At 31.5% G+C, this 23795-nt stretch overlaps 1 protein-coding gene and 1 long non-coding RNA gene across 2 annotated transcripts; one reads left to right on the forward strand and one right to left on the reverse strand.

Moving 5' to 3' along the window:
* Positions 1-3007: 3007 nt before the first annotated feature.
* Positions 3008-4457, reverse strand: LOC148234062 (uncharacterized). The gene is made up of 5 exons (XR_015809933.1): positions 4204-4457; positions 3991-4129; positions 3793-3919; positions 3581-3684; positions 3008-3521 (listed from the first exon to the last, which is right to left on the reverse strand). It is a non-coding gene; the product is annotated as an uncharacterized LOC148234062 (long non-coding RNA).
* A 3368-nt stretch (positions 4458-7825) lies between these two features.
* On the forward strand, positions 7826-23010 carry LOC148234063 (protein-lysine N-methyltransferase SMYD4-like). Its single transcript, XM_088188190.1, has 12 exons — positions 7826-8139; positions 11572-11740; positions 11811-11990; positions 14098-14256; positions 14640-14707; positions 15320-15441; positions 15711-15832; positions 16702-16998; positions 17225-17420; positions 21208-21426; positions 21495-21636; positions 22794-23010. Exons 1-12 carry the CDS (start codon positions 7942-7944, stop codon positions 22947-22949), a joined length of 2028 nt encoding a protein of 675 aa, XP_088044316.1. The 5' UTR covers positions 7826-7941; the 3' UTR covers positions 22950-23010.
* The last annotated feature ends 785 nt before the right edge of the window (positions 23011-23795 follow it).

Raw genomic sequence — 23795 nt, forward strand, 5'->3', positions numbered from 1 at the left:
TGTATTAAATATTTTAAATAACAGAATAGCATGAGAACGAGAAAATAAAACATCAATTTAATTTATAATAATAAATATATAATGTTTTATCAGTGCTTAGTATTCATAAAAAGGTCAAATAAAATTATAATTATCACACATGGGTCGATATTGCTTTTGAATGCGTGAAATGCGATTAACTGTAAGTATTTATAAAATATTAATAAAAAATTATATTTGATAAATATATGCGTCTTATGAAAAAACATTTGACACAGTTTCAAACAATAAAAGACGAGATTTGAAATGGATGTTCTTATTTTATGATGGTAAGATGGCAATGACATATCTTAATGTCTTTTTTTCCAATAAAAATAGTACGATATAATAGGACGAATATGATTGAATACGTTATGAAAAAGAAATCATTAATTTTTAGGTAAAAAATAAACCTAAGAAGGTCAGGTGTCTTCGCTGGTGGCATATATGTGAGTGGGGAGTCCTACGCTCTTTAACTTCTCCATAGTCGAGTAGTACTGGTTCCTATCCTCAGATATGAACGGGTAGTCCCACAATATGTGCTCAGAAGCGTGGTTGTCGTGGTTACAGGGGAAGTCAATTTGGCGTCGTCTCTGAAACAGAAACGACAAAGATATCCCCTCAAGGCTCTGTTTATGGTTATGGTTATGGAAAACGCTATTACTTATTTTATGCAATGCCATTTTATCATGTTTATGTGAACATAATTTTAGCAATAATGGTTTAAATAATAGTTTCATCTTCAATTACCAGCAATATTAATTGCTATATAACTTCGTCAAATTAATTTTATTATATCACTTAATGAAGTGTTTGCTAGTGTATGAAATATGTACAGTATTAGGATTACATATGGACGAGAGAATTAAATACTGATGGTTTTGATATATGAACATCTCAGTTCATTCTGCTCGTATTAATTACAGTTTAACTTTATTATAGTAAAATCAAATTTAATATTATTTTTAAAGTATTTTATAAATTGGGGTTGATATTGAAATAGAATGTGTAGCAAAAACTGCTCTATAACTACAATTGTGTGCGTTTTGTTGTGTGAAATTGTTGCAATAGTGTAAAATTGTTCGTTTTAATATTTTTTTTAGTAAAGATAATTTATTTAAAATCCAAAAATTAAGAAATGTATAATTTAATTGCTATTTTTAACGAAGCACTAATTAAAACACAATGATATAATAATAACATGTTTTGAAAAATCATTAAAATATTTACATTGTATCAATAGATTCACACATTTAAGTAAAAAATGTTAAATTCGCGCATATTTGCAATCAAGTGCCTCACATACCATCCGCCAATAAAGTTTTTATGTTTATATCATTTCGGTTTTTCAAATGTCTATTTTGGTGAAATTCCAGTAGTTTATGCGCCAAACAAACATTTACTTGAGACTTGCTTAGTAATTCACTGAAGTTAAGAATATGTTTCTAGGTTTTGTTTCTGATTGTCGTTGTTTGAATTTTAACACGCTAATTTAGTTTGAAATTTATGCTTCTGTTGAACGCGCATTCGCAAAACGCATACATTAGGGCGCCTTGTCTACGTCACATTTCACGTCTCTTTCTAGCGTCTTGGTGACGTCTGCGGGCCGGCATCACTCGCCGTCTCCGGGACTGCCAGAAGTCTCCATTTGAGCGGGACTATACCGAGCTAAATAGACAAATTGTTTATAAAAATCCAGATTTAACAAAATTTATATAGGTACAAAAATATATCATTAATTATCTATTAATTTATGGGAGCCGAATTTAGATTTGTTATGGCCAAAACTGGTCGGCGCTGAAGTAGCATTGTTGTGACGGTTTTCGCTCTCTCTACCGGCAAGCTTGTAAGGGTTCGGACGCGTGCCGTCGTGCGTCCGTCCCATTTTGTAATGTAAACACTGTAACCGTCAACAAATTTACTACTGCAGCAGCTCAATCTGTGTCTCATTACCACCCGTCACTATCATAACGGTACCTAAAAATTGTACGGTATTTTAACAAACAACAGGGCATTAAAACAATATTATTAAGCTACTTACTCGCTCGAAAACGACACATCAGTTAGTATATTGGATTCAATCACAACAGTTATAAAATTAAATTTATGGAATTAAAAAACATTAATTCAAATATAATTGAAATTAGGTGTAATGGTCACATACTACACAATACTGTTAAAAAGCTTGATATAGAGTTAATCGTTACAAAAAATTATGACGCAAATATTTTTTTTGGAAGAGAAATATACAATACCTACAAAAATGGTTCGACTTCGACTTTCAAAAATAAAAGTAGAATGAAAATTTTACTTAATTTTTTTTCCAATCTACTCGCAAAATACTGGAGAAATTTTAATAAAAGAATAAAATCATGTCATAGTCCAAGACATAAACTTTCGAATAGTATGAAATATGATTTACGACGAGCAATAAATTAATATCTACATAATAAATAAATAACCAAGTCAACATATCCATTGGCTTACAAGATATTGCGACATGTCAAGTCAACTTCAATACTTTTTCAACTATTTAATCATATATGAAATGACAATTTCGTTATTTCTACCTCCATCTCTTTATTATAAACGATATATGCTTTCTATTTGGGCTTACGAATTTGGATGCACGCTGGCCTTTAGCAACAACGTAGACTACAACTTAAATTTATTTAAGTCAAATCACTTTTTTTGCTAAATATACCTACCTATAAAAATAAAATTTGATTTATAACGAAAATCTCAATAATTATATCAAAAACAAACAAATCAAATACTCTAAGATATTAAGCAAAATATTATATCAGTAATGCTATTTTAATTTCAATTATTCAAATAAAAGTGGCAGTTTTTTAAAAAAAGAAAGTGCGAAATCAGATTTTTACCAAACATTTATCAATAAAAATAACACCCTTAATATCAGAATTTTAATTTATATTATACAAATTAAAAAGTTTGCAGTAATATTCAGGGGAAATAAAACAGATTATTTTAGTAAATTATTCATTATTACATGTATAATAATAGTATAAACAAAAACTAAGCACCTCTAGTCTAGTCCGAATCCTCACCTTTACTATATCATGTAAAATTAAGCCTATATAAAGTAATTACATAATATAATTAGCCATTTAATTTATACAAAACAATTACATACTTCAATATTAAATTTATGTACAAATAAATAAATTTTGTTATATTAAAATATAGCTAAAAATGATATGTAGGTTTATGATTTACATCTGCTAAGAAAAACCAGCCTTATAATCGGCGAGTCTGGCCTTTGGTATTTATAATACCCAAAGGCACAGCCCCGATACTGCAAAGTGTAAGAATGTAAGTGATACAATAATTTTGTGCATCGCATGAAGCGGTGCTATCTACAAATACCACATCAGAAGTAAATAGCAACTGATGTGCCGTTTCAATACAATTGCGAACGGATCCTCCTGTGTTTTAATTATATTGCCTTCCTCCCCATAGGCAATTTTTGATTCTAACATCTGAAACAAAAATGTTAATTTGTTAATATTGTAACAGTTTTATAATATTTAACAAGTACCTTCAATGTATTTCCAGAACGTGGACCCAAATGTGTAGATCTCCATGTTGTATACCAATACAAAACAGATCTATATTTGGGGTTGGTGGATGAATTAGTCATTTCTGTTGAATTCATTCCATATTTTAATTCTAATTTCTTTTCATGTAGATTAATGTGATGTCTAAGATAATAAATATTTATAGTTGTTTGATGTAATAAATATGTAGTACCTAAATTATCGTTAAAATATAATTCAAATATAACTAGTTTCAGAACTAGGTTTTAAATGATATAACACTGCAGCAGAATCAATACTATGTGCGTAAAGTCCAGCTTTATAATAGCAGGATAACCATTCTGTAAGATGTAATATATGTACATAAATATATATTATTATAATGTATACCTATACATGCACAAAAACACACCTTGACGTATTTATCACTTTTTTGTTTTAGCTGTAGTCAACTTGATACGAATATATATTTTTGCCAAGCAGTTTGTTTTTTGGACGTATTTTTGGTCACAATTTTCCGGTGGTTGTTGTGATGGCAATAAAACATTTTCCTAGAGTTAATATATATGTTATCCAGAGTGTATATATTTCATATATTAAATTTGATTATTATAAAAATAAAAACCTGCATAGGATACGCGATTGCGTACTCGTCTTTCGAATGATCGTCTAAGCGGTCATGGAATTGTCGGCATATTCCTTCATCCATTGATCCAGGTGTTCAGCATTTAACAAATTAGCTCGATAAGTATTATTTTCGAGCCGAATGTGTTGAAAAGAAGTGCGAAGAGCGCTTATACTTGCGATGAGCAGTAAAAATGCGCTGGCGCATAGAAGCAATGCGCGCGCAATGCGTGCGGGGACGCCGCGTCCCCACCCCCGCGATCGCAGTGGCGTATGAAGCGACACCTGTGCGTATTTGTGGAACTGACTTCGGCGCGCGCGTGAAACGTATTCAGGACTGCAAATCTTGTTTAGCAAACATAATCATGTAGCGATCATCCAGCTAATCGCTGCACTCGCTGTTTACACATTTAGACAGTGATCTTTTCTTTATGGATATCTCCGAGATCGAAGAGTTATGTAATGGAATGTTAGGCCGTACGGTGCTATTTGTCTTCCGGTGATATACCGTTTCCCGTGACCTTTTTATAACAAAGAAATATTCATTCAATGCATCAGAGAATCATTGTATTGAAAGTTATTTATGAGGGAATCCTTTAGTTTAGGTTGTAACGAGAGCCTTTACTGTAATCGCACCATTGTTAAATAATCACTTTTGGTCACAGTAATTACGTGAGTTTCAAGAACCAAGCGAGAGCCTGTTCGGTCCCCACATATGTCTATTTCATATTTATAAATTTTAGTAATAACTTATGTTAGGTACTCAATATTATATAACTAGATAAACTGTTCTAAAATTATATGTAAAAAGAAAAATATGATAAAAATTAAATTATTTTTTGAATATATCTAAGAAAACAATATTTTTTTTATTTTGGACAGCATTTAGAAAGACATGTGACTGTATGAAATATTATAAAAGTACTTGCACGTTATATAATTTTTATTGACGTATGTCTCGAAACTAATAAAAATATGTTGAAAGACTTTTTTGTTGTTGTATTAATTAATGTTAATTGGTGGATATTAAAAGGCTGCTGTTTATTGAAAACTTATTTGGTGTTTCGTAACACCAATTTCACTTTTGCTTAGCCAACCCTTTGTTTTTGAAGCTTTATATGAGCCCTTGTTGGAACCCATACAAATTAAATAAAAAAGCAATTACCTTGATAAAATAACCGTAAATAATTTTATGTGGAAAAACATTTTATTATGTAAAATAAAAATCAATTACGTTGGTAAAATAACCGTAAACAATTTTATGTGTAAATACCTTTTATTATATTATTATAAAAATGTATACATGTGAATAACTGAATTATTATGTAATATTTATGGCAAATAAATTATATAAACGTTATTTTTCAATATTGATATTGGTACCTTCAAAGTTCTTACTAGATATAATACATTGATTTTAGAGTTTCTTCCAATCCGCAAAGCACTTGTAGAATGCACATTTTGTTATAAGCTTAAAGTCATTTAACGATTTTCCCTTTATAACTTTTAAGGTTGCAAAAGGTTGTCCTCTCAATCTGCGGGAACAGAAATAAGTCGCAGTGGGCCATATGTGGTGAATGCGGCAGCTGCGGAATTATGGTGATATCCTTTTTGCCCAAATTAGTATCCTAGAGTAGTTTACTTAATTCTGATCCATTTCTTTGAATTACCTCACGGAAATAGCGTAAAAATTGCTAAGTAATAGTTCTAATTGACAATACGATCTAAAAAGTAGTAGTATATATCATTATATTCTGCTATACCTTAACATTCGATGTAACTTGACGTGCTTTTTTGGTCTTGCTCAGGGCGCTTTCATTGAGACGATTAGATATTTCTTTAGATGCCGTAACTATACAACCAGGGCCGCCTAGAGCGCACCTAGGACCTGGGAAAATAATGAAAATAAAGCACATCAAAGCAAATGGACGTTTCGCAACTGTCAAATTGAGTTTCATAGACATTTTAGAGCAGCATATTAGCGCCTATCAGTTAAATTATATTTGCGCTAGTAGAAATGTATATTCTGAGAAAATGTATTTGAACTTTACTAGTGAAAATATAACTTTACCAAAATATACACATTCACTATAATATTTATACACCGGATGTAAATAAATAATGATAGTATGTAAATATACATATTACTACATATAGAAAAGTTGAAATTATATAATTTTACTAGTACCTGCCAGATAAATTATATTTTCACTGGTAAACATATATATCTACTGGTGAAAATGTATTCCGATATGATTTTACTGAAATGGCATAATTTAAAAAATATTTTCGGGATAGATTCGAGACTGTTTTTTCTAGATTTTTTTTTAGAATAAGCACATTAAACTGAATGTATTATTTATTTATTTAGCTATATTAAATCTAGTTGTCAAATAACCGAAAATACAATCTATAAAACCGTTAGATGTGTATAGTTCAGCTGGTGCTGGTGCTCGATCTGAATTTTCAGATCGAATACCTAAATTTACTGCTACTAATTTACATTCATTGAATATTTCCTCTCATGTATAATATTTTTTAAACGTTAGAAAATCAATGAAGTCAGCAATAATTTATAAACAAATCTTAACACAAACGGAGCCACGTCAAAAACTACAATCTGTCTCTTTAAATAATAATGTTTATTGTGAAAGTACTACCTAGAAAGTGGGTGCTTTTGAAGGCAATGTTCCGCTTCTTTTATTTCTTTCTGAAATACATGATTATATAGGTACATCTCAAACAACCGTTTAAGATTTATTATTTGAAATCGGTTTTTACTTTTTTGTATAAATATATTCTTTCTATGGTTTTTTCCAGAGTTGCGCCCCTCATGGAGAACGGGATCCGGGAATTTGCTCCCTCTCCCACTCTCGGCAGGCCTGCATACAACTATGATTCATCACATGTTATGATGCGTTGGAGAAATTATGGGTCATCGACGATTTCATTCAAAATTAGCTAAGTATTTTTTTACAATGATGTTTTTGAATAAATTTGTTGTTAATCGTTTCATGGTAATCAAAATTACTTTACATGAACCGTTTGCGATAACAACATCTTCATAAATCTCTCTAATAATGATTTGCGATTACCAAGCAGTGTCCTCAATTTTTCCACATTTTTATCAGTGCTTGACGCCCATGTCTCTTATCATCTACGACATATGAAACGCTTGTACCATTGAACATAAGCCCTTCGCTTTAACCCAAAAGCCTATTACAAAAAAAAATTCTTTGTTCCATAATTTTCAGAACAGAAATCACCGTGCATGACAAAACGCGTCGTTAAAACGTGATGGTCAAACAAAAACTACGCCTCCGTATATATCTGTATGTTTTTAAAAATAATTTATTTGTATTCAGAGACACTAGTGAGATAAATAATCCTTTTCCTTAAAAAATCGATCGTTCTTACAGACCAGAACGGTGACAACATTGAATTACAGATTCGCTACTTATCATATATTGGCTCGAATTGTAAAAAAAAGTCTAGATCTTAATTTCGATTAGAAATAATAATGAAGTTTTTCCGCGTGTAGAAGGTGAGCATTAGTACTGTTTCGATCTAAAATTAGCTCAGCCTGGTGCGTTCATTTACGAACACTGGGTTATTTCTATACTATCATTTCGACTTCGGCACGTGCCCGAGAAGGTACTCGGAGTATTTTCTTAAAAGTTAATCTAAGATATATTTAAAAGTTTCTCGATTGTTTGTATTGAATACGTAAAATATAAACATGGAACTTGCCGACGTGGATCCCAAATACACAAAGATGTGCAGCGAACGCACTTTGCAAGAGGAAGAAAAGGGATTTTTCAATGGATTGATTAAAGATTTTTCCGAGGAGTCCCAAGTAATTGACTGGACTCAGGAAATGTGGGCCGGAAGAGTGTACGGGATCAATTATGTTACGGCGCTGGTGAACAACGAAAACGTAAGCCTTTATAAATTCCTCAATCTACTTTCGATAACTATTTTTATCTCTAGTGAGTAAATTTAACACTATCATATTTCATTGAGAATGTATAATAGCACAGTTTCGCTTATAAAAAATACACGCATCCTTTTACTATCGTCATCGTAATACAATAGCGGATCTTTTTTCGTAGGCGAATCAAAATATAGTTATATATTCTCTAGCATTATATCGTGGGGAGATGATTTAATTGCAAGTCAAGATAATGTTTATTTTAATGAGAAATCTGTTGTTGTTTAATTAGCGATACCTTATCAATATAGTGGCCTTTAATCTCACATATGCAGCAGTCAGTGTCTTTCCAAGGATTTATAGTCCATTATCGGCCGCAGTTTGTTATCTATTTTTATTTATTCAATTCACTTCGATTTCTTTGAGTTTAATCTGCCGCCAACAACTGATGAAACTTCGTCATCGTTGATTAATTTAAAATTTATTAATGATGTCGTTTATGCAAAAAATCGATATTGAACGAAGTGTACACTTATACAAATGTGATAGGAAGTATAAGCAGACACGTGCCCTTTATTATCAAGGACGCATAGCATTCGATATTGTTCTTTAAATATTTAAATATTTGAAGTGAATATATATAAATATAAATATATGTACATATATAAAAACGCGGAGACAAGGAATGGGCATTGTTTTATTTCTTATTTTTGTAATACCGGTATTGATGTATTTGTCCGATACTGAAATCTCTTGTACGGTGATTTTTCCAGAGATGATTATTTCGAACACAAATTTTCCAGACACTGATTATTCCGAACAGTATTTATGCAGATACTGGTTATTCCAGACAAAAAATAGTTTTATTATTATATTAAAAAAAATAATTAAAGTAAACATTTAGATTGTTTTTAGATAACTTGAATTAAATCCAATGAATCAATATTCTTACTTCGTGAAAAAACGCAAAAAACGACAAGCGAGTATATGTGAGAGTTAAGGGCATGCGGTCCGCATGCTCTTATCTCTCATTTACTCTCGTCACTTAACACGCGAGCGACCGAAAGGAAAGTATTTCATCGCACGCGCCTGTTCATAATACATGTAGTAAAAATAAACTTTAGACACATATTTGGGAATGACTTTGTCGGTGAATAACAATGCACTAATCAGAAAGTCATAATTTAGTACACAGTGTTTTTAATTGTTGATCACATCCGAAATTTGTCATTCATTTTTATAAAAGTCCTAATCAATAACGTTAACTAACTAAAAATGTTATAAAAATCAGTATCAACACCGGATATTTTGAAAATCTGATAAAATGTTTTTTCGCAACGTAAAAATATAAATTCATTGGATTTAATTGTTAATTGCTACATTGAACTTCGTAGTTAAAAATTCAACAATTAAAATGTTTTCCTTAATTTTTTTTTTATATAATATTAAAAATATTTTTTATAATATTAAATATCTGTGATGAACAAACCGAGGCCCGTGAGTAATTTCTCTGCGGTCCGCCGAGACTTTTTAAAAGTATAAATATCAATAGACATCCAAAGCAAAACATCAAAATCACTGGCATACCATAATGTGTTCGTCACCGTTCAGAGCTACATGAGCAGTTACGCATTACTTTCAGTAGAAAAGTTAACTAATTAATTAATACTAAATAATTTTGCATTTGCTTAAATATTGCTACTAATGAGTTATAATGGACTCGATATTAATAGTTAACCTACATTTATTTATATTTTTCCAATCATACTTAATTTTTAAGCTTTATTAACTATTTTTTTGTAAAACGGATACTTCAATATGATGAATACATTTGATTCTATTCTATGTTTTCAGTTTATAAATACATATTATATATTCTGAATATAATAAAATTAAACAGTTAAAGCATTTGACCTAACCATTAGAGAATTCCGCTGGGTAAGAAAACATGGAAAACGTAACTATGTGACACTTGGCAATGATCATCATAAATTAAATCCCTGCGATACTTAACCATTTGATTAGTGAGCTACACATATTATACACATTTGGTAATTTGTTAGTATACACCTGGGAGTGAGTTAATTTTACGTATTTTTCCATAATTACTTTATAGTAAATATTGCTTTAATTAGTATGTTTTTAAAAAACTATTTTAACAATTTTCTATTATTAAATTTCGTTAGTTTACTTTACATGTTTTTTTATATGAGATACAATATTTTAATATCATGTTAATGTATTTCATACATTAAATTTAATTGAAAAAAAATATTATATAAATATAATGTTCATTATTTATTATATTTTCATTTATATATGTAAATATATAACTAGCTGGGGTACTGTAAAACAGTGAAAGATCGACCGCCGTACATGTACGGCGATACCGCTCAAAGGGTTAAGAGCTAGCGAAATACTCGTTTGAGCGATAAATACCATTGCTCACACATTGACGGTGACCACTCATGTAAAACTATAATAAAATCCAATCAGATGTGTATTATTTGAAAAAAAACATTATTCAACAAAAAGCCCACATCACTAGGAAAATATATTTAATGCTCATCTTCATTTTGATAAATGGCTTATCGTTTTATGTAACCATATATGCATATTAATCAATTGAAACATCTTTCTATTTAAAATTAGAACCTTGCAAAACTTCCAAAATTTACAGGCATAGGAATCTAAATAATACGCCATTAAATTATATGACAAAATAAGTTTCGGCATGTAATATACAAATATGTGTTTTTAATGTTTAATACGAAAAAAGACAAGAGTGTTAAAATGGGACTATTTTGCAGATTAAGTCAAAGTATCCGCCATAAATCAGAAATAATAAACGCATTTAGAAATGATAGGTATAAAAAAGGGAACGCGAGAAATCAACGATCACATTTCCAGGCACTTTCTCAGAGATTTCCTCTGACTTCTGACATTCACACTTCAAAGCTCAAGGTATCAGAACTTTTATAGCTCAAACTTGCTAAGTTCGTATGAACTTTAACCAAAAATAGGCTGACCCAACTTCAGAGTATCGAAAATTGCAAAAGCCACTGCTTCTCTCTTCACATACCATGGCCCAGCTCGACGTCCGGAATCCAGAGTTGAACTCGCTTAGAAGACGCTTGAACCTACTCACAGAAAACTTCACCTGTAACTTCTCAATTGTTGCAAAAAAATAAATAATAGAAAACTTTATCTTAAAAACAAAAATAAACGCCGCTAATACAAAGGATCAGATTTATTTTTCAAATTAAATTAAAATCATTGCGACTTCATGAAATTGCAAAAAAGAGATTTTGCCACTGTTAAATAATATTATCATTTTTGAGAAGTTTTTCAAGAATCTCACTTGGGAAATTCCGGAACAGAATCTTGAATATATTATTAATGTTTACAAAATTTAGTTTCATTTTGTTTTTTTCACAGCTCTTTGCACGGCTTAATAAGATATTCGCCGTACAATCAATGTACAGAAGGAAAAACTTAGAGTCATCGATGAAAGCGAGGAAGATGGCCGGTAAGGAATTAACGCAATGTAATTTTACTAAGGCACTTACACTCTGCAACCAAGCGGTAATTCTGTCGCCGTGTCCCGGTAACATATTTTCAATTATTGTTATTTTTTAAATATAAAAAACACGTCTAACTAATAACCTGTTTCACAGGTTATGATGACAACGAAAACGGGTGCTCGCTGGCAATGGCACTATGGTTAAGGGCTGAATGTTTGATGAAAATGAACAATTGCGAAATGGCATTGCGCGATTTGCAAGCGTCAATGAAGCTTAACTTGCCTTCAAATTATAGAGCTATGCTGTTCTATAGACAGGGAGAATGCTACAAAAGTAAGTTAAATTAGTTTAATAGACGGAAAGTCGAAAAATAATCTTTGCGTGGCTCTATTATTGCTATATTAATCGAGGCTCCGATGACAGCGCATCAATATCGAGGCAGCTAATCTCTTCAACGTGGTCAATTTGTAAAGACGAATGATTGTGTCGTGTTACCTAAAACTTTTGGACACCTATGAGTGAATATAGTATTTTAAAGAACATTAATTATTGAATTTAACATAGAATCAAATTTACTGTTGGTTATATAGATTAATTTTAAGAAAAAAAAAATAGTTTGAAAGTGACATTTGCGTATATTGTGTAACTAACAATAAGCGATTTAAAGAAAGTTATTTAAAATTCTATCTAAAAGCTAAATGTTTTGATAATAGTGTTTTTATATTGGTAATAGACTATAAAATTATTTTATATTATTTAATTTTCGAAAATTTTGATAAAATATTCTCAGAAAATATATTTTTTAATTCTCGATGATTGAATGTCCAGGATCTATTATAATTAATTCCCGATTGTACAATTCTTATTACATATTTCGTGCTAATTTGTTTTGCACGCAATTTTTCAATCTGCAACATTGACACAATAATTTCATTTTGAAATTTCATTCACATTTAATTCAGAGTCCACAACATACATACAAATTGCCAATTGTGCAGTGGCAATATTGAAATGACCCGTTCGTTCTCAATCAATTTAATTCGATGTTTTCCATAAATTATGACAGACTGACGTTGCAGTCCTTTGTGCATTTTTGGCTATAAAGCTCAGCTATAATCGTTTCGCCAGAATTTAAAATATTTTAATAATGATTAATTATTCCATGCGTGCACCACTTAACAGTATATTATTTTGCTATGATTTCGGTTTCGCTAAAGGTTTTGCGGCTTAATTTTTGTCTAACCATTGTGCAGATCGCTTTCTGTTATCGTATAAGATTCACTTTTTGTCGCACGTTAAAGCGCAGTAACATCTTATCTTATATCTTATAGTATATAATTGTTTTTATTTTATTTTAATCAATTTTTTACTTTGTAAATCATATCGCTCTGTATAATAATATAAGTAAACAAAGGAAATATTTTTAATTATAATTAATAACAATAAAAATAGAGTTGGCATAATAATTTTTTAATAATTTATTCTATTGTTGTCGACCAATGAAAAATAAGCATTCAAATATAAAACAAGATGGCCGACATCAACGTGACAACGGTTTCAATAATTTTCATTTTGCTACGCGACAATAGTTTTCATTAATTCGTCATGTGCATTGCTCGATTCGACTGAATACAAATATTCGGATTGCAAATTAACTAGTAAATTTTATTGTTTTACCTTCTGATAATGCAACACCCATTTTTCAAGCTTTTTTGTTTTACAAGTTGCTTTAAATGGTACAGACCTATTTGATTGCTAACGCCTATATTTTTTTAATTTACCATACCATTACCATAAACACGTGTTTATTATACAAAGTCTCCAAGTTGTCTAAAATATCTGGTGCTGGATCTTATCTAACAAGGGAGTGAAAAGTGGCTGTTTTCTAGTTATTTTAATAGACCGTCTCAGTCGACATTGGGCGTAGCTCCGCTTGATGCTCGAATCCAATATAGACCCTAGTGTTCTCAATTTATATCGTGCCTTAGATATATAAATCAGTGATTATTATAAAATTATAATTTAAATCTCACAGAAAGATATCGTGATGAATAATTAAAATATAAATCTGGCTAGGCCTTGCATTGTGACGACTATTTATTTTAATGATATTTTATAACTAATAATATATATATCAGTTATAAACATATTTTGATTTCAGTCTGGTGTCTCACTACTTACTTAGTAGTTGTTGATTGTGTTTACCATATTGTACTAACGCACTAGGCTAACGCCTGTCACGTTTTAACGAAAGACGACTAATTCACTCAAATATGCTATAAATATTTTTAAACAAATTGTCTAAGCTATGTAAATCTTATTGAATATTGCTGAATATTGTTGAAAATATGTTATTGCATTGCGATTAAAAATATGTATTTATGTAAGTATGTATTTTTTGTTCTTATTACATGTCATATGAATGTATTATTATTTTTAGAAATGGGAGAATTGAGCAGATCGACAATTTCCTACAAGTTAGCTATCCAGCTTTCCAAAGACCATCCAAAATTTCAGGAGAACGTTAAATCTGAGCTGATGAAGATCAAATCTGAGGAAGCGGTAGAAACAAAAGATAAAAATAATAACAACAAAGAATGTAAGTCAAAATACAATATGAAAAGCATAATATGTACGAAGCAGTTCAAAAAGTTTAATTGCGGCGAAAATATTTCTTAAAAATTACGCGTTCCTATTGAATGATTAATTATATACTTTGAAAGAACAGTAAATTGTGATTTTTTCCATAAAATATAGGGCGTGGTAACATAAAGTTTGAAACTACTGGTTTAGACAAAGCATTTTCGGCAAGTCTTCCTTAACATTAGCACACTTCATTTCATTTCACAAATTCTTTGGTTTATTATTTAAAATAAAAAGAAATCGCTGAGCTTGACAAAATGCGTCGTATATGCTTGGCTGTCAAATACAAACTACGCCTAAGATTTTTTTACTATAATATATTGTTTTATTTTGTTGTAGGCATTGACAAAAAAATTTCAAAGATGAAGATTACTAATTTCATTGGACTTGACAAAAAAGAAGGCGTGGTAAGTACAACTTCCAAAGTTTTTCTAGCTAGTTAATCTAGCTTTTCCTAATCTAAATGGTGAATTTTGTAATGATTAATTGAAATCAAGCTAGTTCATGCCTTTATAAGAACGGAACGTAACGTAACGTTTCAGACTAGTAACTCTGAGGTTGCGGGTTCGAGCCCCGGCAGCGGCACTAGAATATTTATTTTTATAAAAAATGCGCTATTAATAAAAAAAATCGGCCCCAGCTGCTGTGACATATGTGCTAAAAAAATATCGAACACCACTTTCATGTTGTTATTTTGCGTCTTTGGTTTAGAGGAGCGTTTAGGTCTTAGTTTTATTCATAAACTTATCGCCATTATCGTTACGAGCTAGCTGCGACTCGGGTGAATATCAATATTATCAGTGTCTTGACCATGTGGTACAAGATGCTATATGATAATATTTCCCCCGCCCCCATGATATTTATAAAAATAATGAGGAATTAAAGAAAAAATAGAAATAAGCATCTTGGTTGCTAAAGCTTATATATATGCATAAGTGTGCTCAAATTTATTAATGAATAATTTTGCTGTTAATCACCATTAACATATCAGAAACCTGTTTCATATTTTATTATTACAGGGTAGATATGCCATATCTACGAAGGACCTACAAGTAGGCGAGGAGTTTATATCTGAAGAACCTTACGCTGCTTGCTTGAAGCATACTACTATTGGAACACACTGTAACCACTGCTTCGAAAAGTGAATATATCAGTATTAGTAACAGGCGCGTACGGTAAGATACATTCCCTTTCACTCGCTCGCGTGTTAAGTGGCGAGAGTGAGTGAGAATAAGTTGACACGCGGAATGCATTTAACGTCTCTCACTCGAAAGGGAACGTATCTCACCGTATGCGCCTGATTAGTAGTATACCGATGAAAATCTAAAATACATATCAATGCTTTGGAGAGCTCCTAATATAAGCAAATTATATTAGATTTCTATTGTATTTATATATATTTCTGTACAGGTTGCATGCTCCATATGGATGTACGAAATGTGCAAATCTGGCATTTTGCTCCCCGAAATGCAGAGATGAAGCTCTGTCCACTTATCATAAATATGAATGCGGTTTTATGGACTTGTTTATAGGTCAGTTATATTTATGATATATGTTTGATTATTTAATTTTATCTACGAAGGATATTCAGAAAGTGCTTGTCGTGTGTATAAATATCATTTAAATTGGCAATTGCTAAGCCCCAGCAACAATAAAAACTGTTCAACGATAAAATAACTAATGAAAAGATAACTAAATTAATTTATTTAGAATTAGAATCTGGACTTTATATTGTTACTCTTCAAATATATATGTTAAAATAAAGATATACGTTCTCAAACTCACTAAATAAATTAAGGTCTATTGTGATTATACTATATTTGCGTTAACACAGTCAGTTAGAGATCTATCCATTAAATCATTATTCATAATTGAAAAAGAGATGGCAAGTTTGGGTTTACGCACTATAAATTTGTTCAAAATACAAATAGGAGTAATGACAAGTAAATCAAACGTATCTCTTTCTCAATTATGAATAATGATGAAATGAATAGCTATTGAACTGACTGTGTTAACTCAAATACAGTATATATATGATAGAATATACTAGGAGGTGTTATATTATAAGACAATCTCATAATGAAATGCTTTAGAAATACTTTCTTAGCTGCGTTACTTCAATTTTAAAATATCCCTAATTTACCGCAGTTCTCTGGATCAGCCGGTAAGATATAATTCACTTGCCAACCAATCAGTTGTAGCTCACAATCTCACAGCCCGTAAACATCTAATTTAATTTATATTATCATTATCTTAAAAGAATATAATTTTATTTTAATAATTGTAAATCTTTAATGTCCAAAAGTATAAATTACTAAAGAATAAGAAAATAATTAATAAATACTTAATTTTATATTTCTATAAAACCATTTTTTACTGTTAAATATTCGTATATTTTCAGGATCCGGAATGTCTGTATTGTGCCGTGTTGCTCTAATGATGGTGACCCAAAAAGGCTTAAACGAATCCTTGGAAATTTACGATCAACACTTGGCCCCTAAAGAACAGGCAGGAGTTTACGACGAATCAGCCTGCAATCTGAATATGGACGATAAAAAGAGTCTTATTTATAACTTATGCACGCACACAGAACAGAGAGACCCCATAGATTATTTCAAGAGAGCTATGATGGCATTTTTCTTACTGCGATGTCTACAAAATGTCGATTTCTTCAAGAACGATATTGACGAGAATAAGAGCAAGTGATATTATTTGTATTTATTTTAACGACTATTCCTCAGTTGGTACATATTTACACTGTTATAACGCATTGGGCTGACGCCTTTCAAGTTACAACGGAAGCGCTGTTTATTTACGGAACTATTTAATATGATACCGTAACAATTCATCGCAAAAATACAATGAAAAGTTTATAATAAAATAAAAATATACATATGTATATTAATAATATCTAATATCAACAGTGTCCAAAGATGAAATAAAGATTATGGCGCTGCTGTTGTACCACGTACAGATGCTGCAGTTTAATGCACACGAAATAGAAGAAGTTCAAATAAACGAAACGAAGACACCAGTGACGATCAAAACTAAAGCCATAGGTGTTGGAATTTACCCTACAGTCTCGCTGTTCAATCATGACTGTCATCAAGGTGTTTCCAGGTACTTTATATTGTATTTATTGTAACACTATTGTACAAAACTCTTTATATAATATTATACACAGCATTGTCTTGCACGCTTTTAATCATTAACTGCTTCATATTGATACCAATTATTAAACTTTGGAAGTGAATGGTGGAAATTAGACACAGATTGAGTCGCTGCAGTTTTAATTTATTGAAAAATATATAATAGTTACATGTTAAAATATACAATGAACAGGGCGCGGGCCCGCAACAGCGTGCGAGCCCGTTAGCGTCGACAAGAGTAAAAAAAACGAGTGACATGATGTTTCACATCTATAGGTTCTTAGTTATTTTAAATAAGTAATTGTCCAGTTATTATTACAAAGACCAGATCAAAATTCCAACACTTCAATAACTTATCTCTCAATAAATTATTTTTAAATGAATTTAATTCACCGCCGATGAAGTGGATACCTTACATTCCAGAATATAAGAAGCACCCCAGAATCATTTGACTACCTGGATTCGCACAGTTGTTTGAAAACATTTTTCTCTATATCTCTCGTCACGTTGACGAATAACGATGCATCCCATCTGACCACTATGAATTTATTTTACTCGTGTTACTCTTTTTTTATCTAAAACAGTCCAATTTTTGTGTTAATAACCTTATTCGTGTATTTAAGACGCGTTTATTTGCTCAATGTCGGGTTTTTGCCATGGACACGACTGCATACGCCCTCTTTTCTAAAACACATATAAGGGATGTTCAGATTTATAAAATATTTTAAGGTTTCATCCACGGTGGTTACGTCTATCACGTAGTATCACTCGATTTACAGCAAAAGTAGTTATTTTTACCATTTGTCTGATTTATTGCACACGTTTTGATATTGTTTATAATCGATTAACTGAAATTTGCCTTGTTGATGAATATACAAAATGATTTGGCATTATATTGTCTATAAATATATTTACCACGAAATTGTTAATTGGGTAAATAGCCACTCAAAAAAAATAAAAAAATATCCTTAAAAGAATGACAAAAAGTTCCGAGAAATCTAACCAAGTATTGCAGATTCTTATGATTTATTGAATCGGTGCAGTTTTTGCACGCTATAGCATTTATACGTATACTATGTATAATATAATAACTAGATATTTAGTGGAATTACTACAGAGCAAATTAAACAAAGACTGTGCTAGATAAAACGCTACGTGTCTGTCATGGGCAACTAAAAAAAACTTGCTTGCAACAAACAAACATGTGCATATATGTATTTATGTATGTTCACAAGGGATATGATATGCAAGTTCCTGTTTTTGCTAGGTAACGCAAACGGTGAGCTTGGGGCAAATGACCCAGTTACAATAGAGTGCATCTCTGTACCATAATATGTATTAGTATACACAGATAGCAACAGGAGGGCGAGGTGCAGGCACACACACATTTTCGTCCTAAAGTATGTTCAAAAAGTTTTTATATCGCGTTTCAATTCATTAACATTTGCTATGAACTTGGTCTTTCCGAATATTTTAACCACATTATATTAGTAACTTTTGCAAAGTATCCTTTTTATAAATTGTTTGCGTAAGTAATATGAAGATTTGAAACCAACAAAGACACAAAGAAAAATCCTTCAACTATAAATATGATACATACGCAATATCGAAAAACGTCTACCTAGTCTGCAAAGTGAAAATATCATTATAATTAGTAAATATATGATAGAAATATGGAATAGTTAGTCCTGATTTCCTGAATAAAATATTATGAGTAGAGTTCAGAAACTTTTAGAGCAGCTCAAGTGTGCAGAAATATAAAGGGTATGGGGACATGGATCGATAGTAGCCCCTGCAATAAAGCATGCGTATCCTGAGAACGGATTGGCATGAAGGTTAAACAGTGTCATCACAATAATAATTATGAAATATAATGCACCATAATGCAACTCTTTACAAGTAGAATACATTTTATAATAAGGCATTTCAAGGATTTTAAACGCTTTCTTATGAATATTTAAGTAATAAAAAATGTGTGAATTTATTGCATATAAAGCAATATATTCAAATTGTAAATAATAATACATTAATAATTACGTACTATTTTATAAGTAATTATTGCAAAAGATAATATATAATAATGTAATCCAATTGTATGTTCCTTTAAAATTTCTTAAAAAGTTAATTTTAATATTGCATGATTGTCGCTCTTTTGTGTTATTAATAATAAATAAAAAACAGAAATATTATTGTTTTACTGAAGCTGCCATGTATTCTCATTTGCATAAAACACAATTACTAAGCTTTCATACACTCGTGTAGTTAATGCCAAGGTTAACCAATCGATAATGGCAAGAACATAACTTGACAATTGCGTAATTTAAACAACAAGTAGCACAATAGATTGACGCTGAACAGACCACCACGGTAAACCCTTGTAATGTCCAGAGGAAAAATATAATTCTTTTGGACGTAAAGGACATAAACAACGTTTCAAAGCACGTCATTATTACCACAGAGAATCCACGCCCTTTGTGCGTTGTGATTGCACGATGTGCATAATGATTTGCGTAAACAATACGCCATCGGGCGACAGAAAAATTACCATTTATATTCAACCATTGCATTATTCGACCTTCGGAATATGCTCTTATAACAAATTTCACTCTTTCAAGGCGTGGACATATTTCGTTGGTCGAATATAGAAGCGCAACAATTGGTTGACTGATCTCTGCATTATTGTGATTCGCCGGAGACGTCTCCAACATATGGGGTAAAAGGTCTGACTCCAAGAGTCAGACTTTTTACGGTCAGACGGCGACGAGGTAAATCGAGAAGACGAAACTCCTGTGAAGAGACGCTCCAAATTCTCTAGAGAATGCCCAGAAACAGTCCTGCGAGTTGAGACGAGGAACAAGAAACCTCAGAGGACCATCCCGAGGTCTAATCCCGCTTCCTAGCTGCACCACCACCGTCAAGCCGAGAACCCACAGTATTCCATAATAAGACATCAGAAGGCGACGTGATACAAACCCTAAAGTTTCAACAAAAAAGTGATATTATCTCTATTTGTAATTATATTAATTGGAGAATTATAATTATGTTATCTGGAACATCTGTTATCGTTGCGATAAAATGCTTAAAGGGTCTCATTTTATTAATTGACTTTAAACTTGAATTTTTTCGTTAGTGTAAAGTTTACACTAACGAAAAAATTTACACTGTAAACAAACGATTGCGGATATGTTTATAAGGGCTGATTTACACGCTGCCAGTTGCTGACATGCCAGCTGGAAGTTGACTGGCGGGTCAATGGCCAGTGGACTGGAATGCCAGTCGCGAGTGGTATGTGCGGGTGGATAAATCAGCACGAAACTGTCAATGGTTAACGGCTAACTAATCGAGGTAGAAAGTAGTGACATAAAAAAACAAAAGAATGAAGAACATCCTTCCTCCTCTTTCCTTACAAAAATGCTCAAATTCCCTAAGATTTACTCCTGTCGTCCTCATCGCATAAGCACTCGAAGCATAGGTTACAGTAGTAACAAACATCGCTTTATATATTGTTCACTTCGCTCCAAAGCCCAGACCCCAATGCTTGCCTCCGAGTCTCACTAATCTGCACATATAGACCCCCAATTAAAATGTCATTCATACTAACAAACTTTCTTGGTTGCATGTGAACCACGTATTCAAAAACATTATCAATATCAAATACAACATTAACTTAAACTTCAACTTAAATATTAATTTATATACAACTGATGACTCTTAGAATGTGGGTATATATACTTATCTGGTTTTGTTTACTTTTATAGGTGCTTTGTGGGAAAGAAGATTGTTTTGAGAGCTTTGAAACCCATAGCAAAAGGCGAAATGCTACCAGAAAACTACGGACCGATATTCACCAAAAATACCAAATATGCCAGACAACGTATTCTTCGAAGCAGATACTGGTTCAAGTGTCAATGTCAATCCTGCGTCGAAATCTGGCCTAATGCAGATCAAATGAAACTGAAAAGTGTTCCAATATTGAGGTAATTTCTTAGCTAATGTATTGAAACATTTAAAGTTGTTTTATTTTTTAAATAATATAAAAATACAGATGCAGAGAAGACAGTTGTGTTGGAAAAGTGATCAAATCTGATGATATATCAACGTGCATAGTTTGTAAAAAAACTGTGAGTGAAAATAATATTAAAATCGCTTTGGACATCATCGAAAAATGCTGTATAGAAAAATATAACGTAAGTTATTATATGGTGAACCATAAATCGCTTTACCGTTTGATCTTGTACAGTAGTGCTGCAGTATTTGGATACAGAATCCTCTGCGGAACTCTTTTTTCTGTAGTTCTTACTTGAAATGCCCGTTCTAAGTTGCATCTGGAATTTAATTTTATGACTTATCGAAGTTTAAATGATACGATATTCCTTATCTCACCGGCACGTCTTTTTGGAGTATTTGTGTGACAAGTGTCGGCCGCCACAGCAATAATTAAATCATGAAATTAACCCTTCCTATAAAATTTTCGCAAAGGTACTAGGTACTGGTCGTACACAGTCGCTTCGATACTAGATCCCAGGTTTTGGAGCGAAGTAGTAGTCCGATGTGTAGTGAAGTCGAGTGTGTATAGTTCGGTTTTGTACCGCATGTAATACACAACATTGTAACTATACACACCCCGCACATTAGAGTGGGTCTTAAAATGCATCAGCTGCTAGGTTCGTGGGCATGGCTCGCGGAACTATAAATACGCGTGTGGCGTGTCTCTTGACTAGTGTTATGTATGAGTCGCTACACATATCTTAACATATTGCCTCTGTTTCGATTTTAGCGAATAATTCAAAAAATATATTTGAATTATTTAGTTAACACTTAATAGAAAGATGACCGGAAAGTTTCATGAATGTTGCATGATATATTTTACAAGTGCGTGACATTTACTATTATTAAATACTATAAAATAAACGACGCGATCATAAATATATAATGTATATTTTTTATATGGATACAAACAATATTTTAATAATACGTCATACACAGATGTTGCATTAAACAGATAGCATTTATAGTTTTGGTAATAATATTAGTCATATAAATTAAAATATTTGTCCTATATTAAAGTTAACACTTGGAATTTATTTGTATTTTAGTGTTTTTTCTTAGGTTTAAATTTAGTTTATTTTATTGAATATATTTTATAGATAATACAAATGGGGTTAGATCTTTTTATATGTTCTTAATTAATCATTGATTTTTCAAATTAATTTCAATCATTTTTAGACCTATTTTTAGAGCAAAGTAGAAATAGGTTATTATTTCTAAACGGAAAAGCGAGTTATAAAAACATATGCATACTACGAGTAAAATATAATCTGATTACATAATGTGTTCTTTTTAGGAAGCTAGCTTGTTAATGGAAGGTGGAAAATATGAAGATGCAATACAAATGTTCGTGGAATCATTGAAGACATTTCACAATTTGGCTTGTTTACCGCATAAGGAGACTCACATAGCCGAAAATAACCTAAAACGTTGTTACAATGCATTTAAATAAAAATAAAGTTAAAGCTATGTGAATATAAAGTTTTTTAAGAAATAAAATAAATTTAATACAATGCTATTTTTAAATGTTATTTTTAAATAAAATCAAAAATAATTTGTGGGGTAAAATATTACAATAACAGGGGTGTTACTTCACAGCCAGTAAGACGCAAGTGGGAACTAGTGTAAATTTTATTAGATTATATTACATATTGCGACAAACTATGATGGGCGAGATCGTTATTCTCCGAGCGGTGATGGAGAAGCTGGCGCAGCGATGATGTCCGTGGAGGATCCCTAGAGTGGCAGCGACAGTGTTGCGTAGGTTGATCCCTATCTGCTGCGGTGCGGAAGCACTCAACGATGGAAACCTAGCATCAAAAATCGTTCTATGGAAATATCAACTGTGCTAAATAAGAAAGAGTTTGCGTTGGTGTCAAAATTTAAAATGAGTAAAATACTTTCATAACATTTTTAAAAAATAATGTTTTTTTTTAAGATATTATGTTTCAAATCTTTAGACAAATTTGCAATACGTTATATTTATTTAAAGCTCACGTTAATTTTGGTTCCTGGCCCACCAAGCCTAAATTATTTACGTTCTGGACCCTTAAAAAAAAATTGCTGACCACTGTTCTAGTTTATAGACTTGAAATATTTTTTTCAAAAATGAGAACAAAGCAAAAATGAGATTCTAGTGTTAATTAATTAGTATTCGTGGAGGTGTTTTAAGCAGAAATACTTCCGTTGATGACTAGGGAATGACGTTCGAGCAGGAATGGAGATTGTGTATGCACATCGCCAAAATTTGCGATAAGGTGTCGAAGATACTCGGCTTTGTTATGCGTAGCGCGTGTCA

The sequence above is a fragment of the Plectrocnemia conspersa genome, unplaced genomic scaffold (genome assembly GCF_051122295.1).
Source record: "Plectrocnemia conspersa isolate PC_06_02 unplaced genomic scaffold, ASM5112229v1 ptg000006l, whole genome shotgun sequence".
NCBI classification, from domain to species: domain Eukaryota; kingdom Metazoa; phylum Arthropoda; class Insecta; order Trichoptera; family Polycentropodidae; genus Plectrocnemia; species Plectrocnemia conspersa.

Excerpts from the sequence above, each read along its gene's own strand:
- LOC148234063 (XM_088188190.1), top strand. The coding sequence starts at position 7,942 with ATGGAACTTGCCGACGTGGATCCCAAATACACAAAGATGTGCAGCGAA. Across the intron at positions 14,708-15,319 it reads TTGACAAAAAAGAAGGCGTG|GGTAGATATGCCATATCTAC; the intron begins GTAAGTACAACT and ends TTATTATTACAG. Across the intron at positions 21,427-21,494 it reads AAAAGTGTTCCAATATTGAG|ATGCAGAGAAGACAGTTGTG; the intron begins GTAATTTCTTAG and ends ATAAAAATACAG.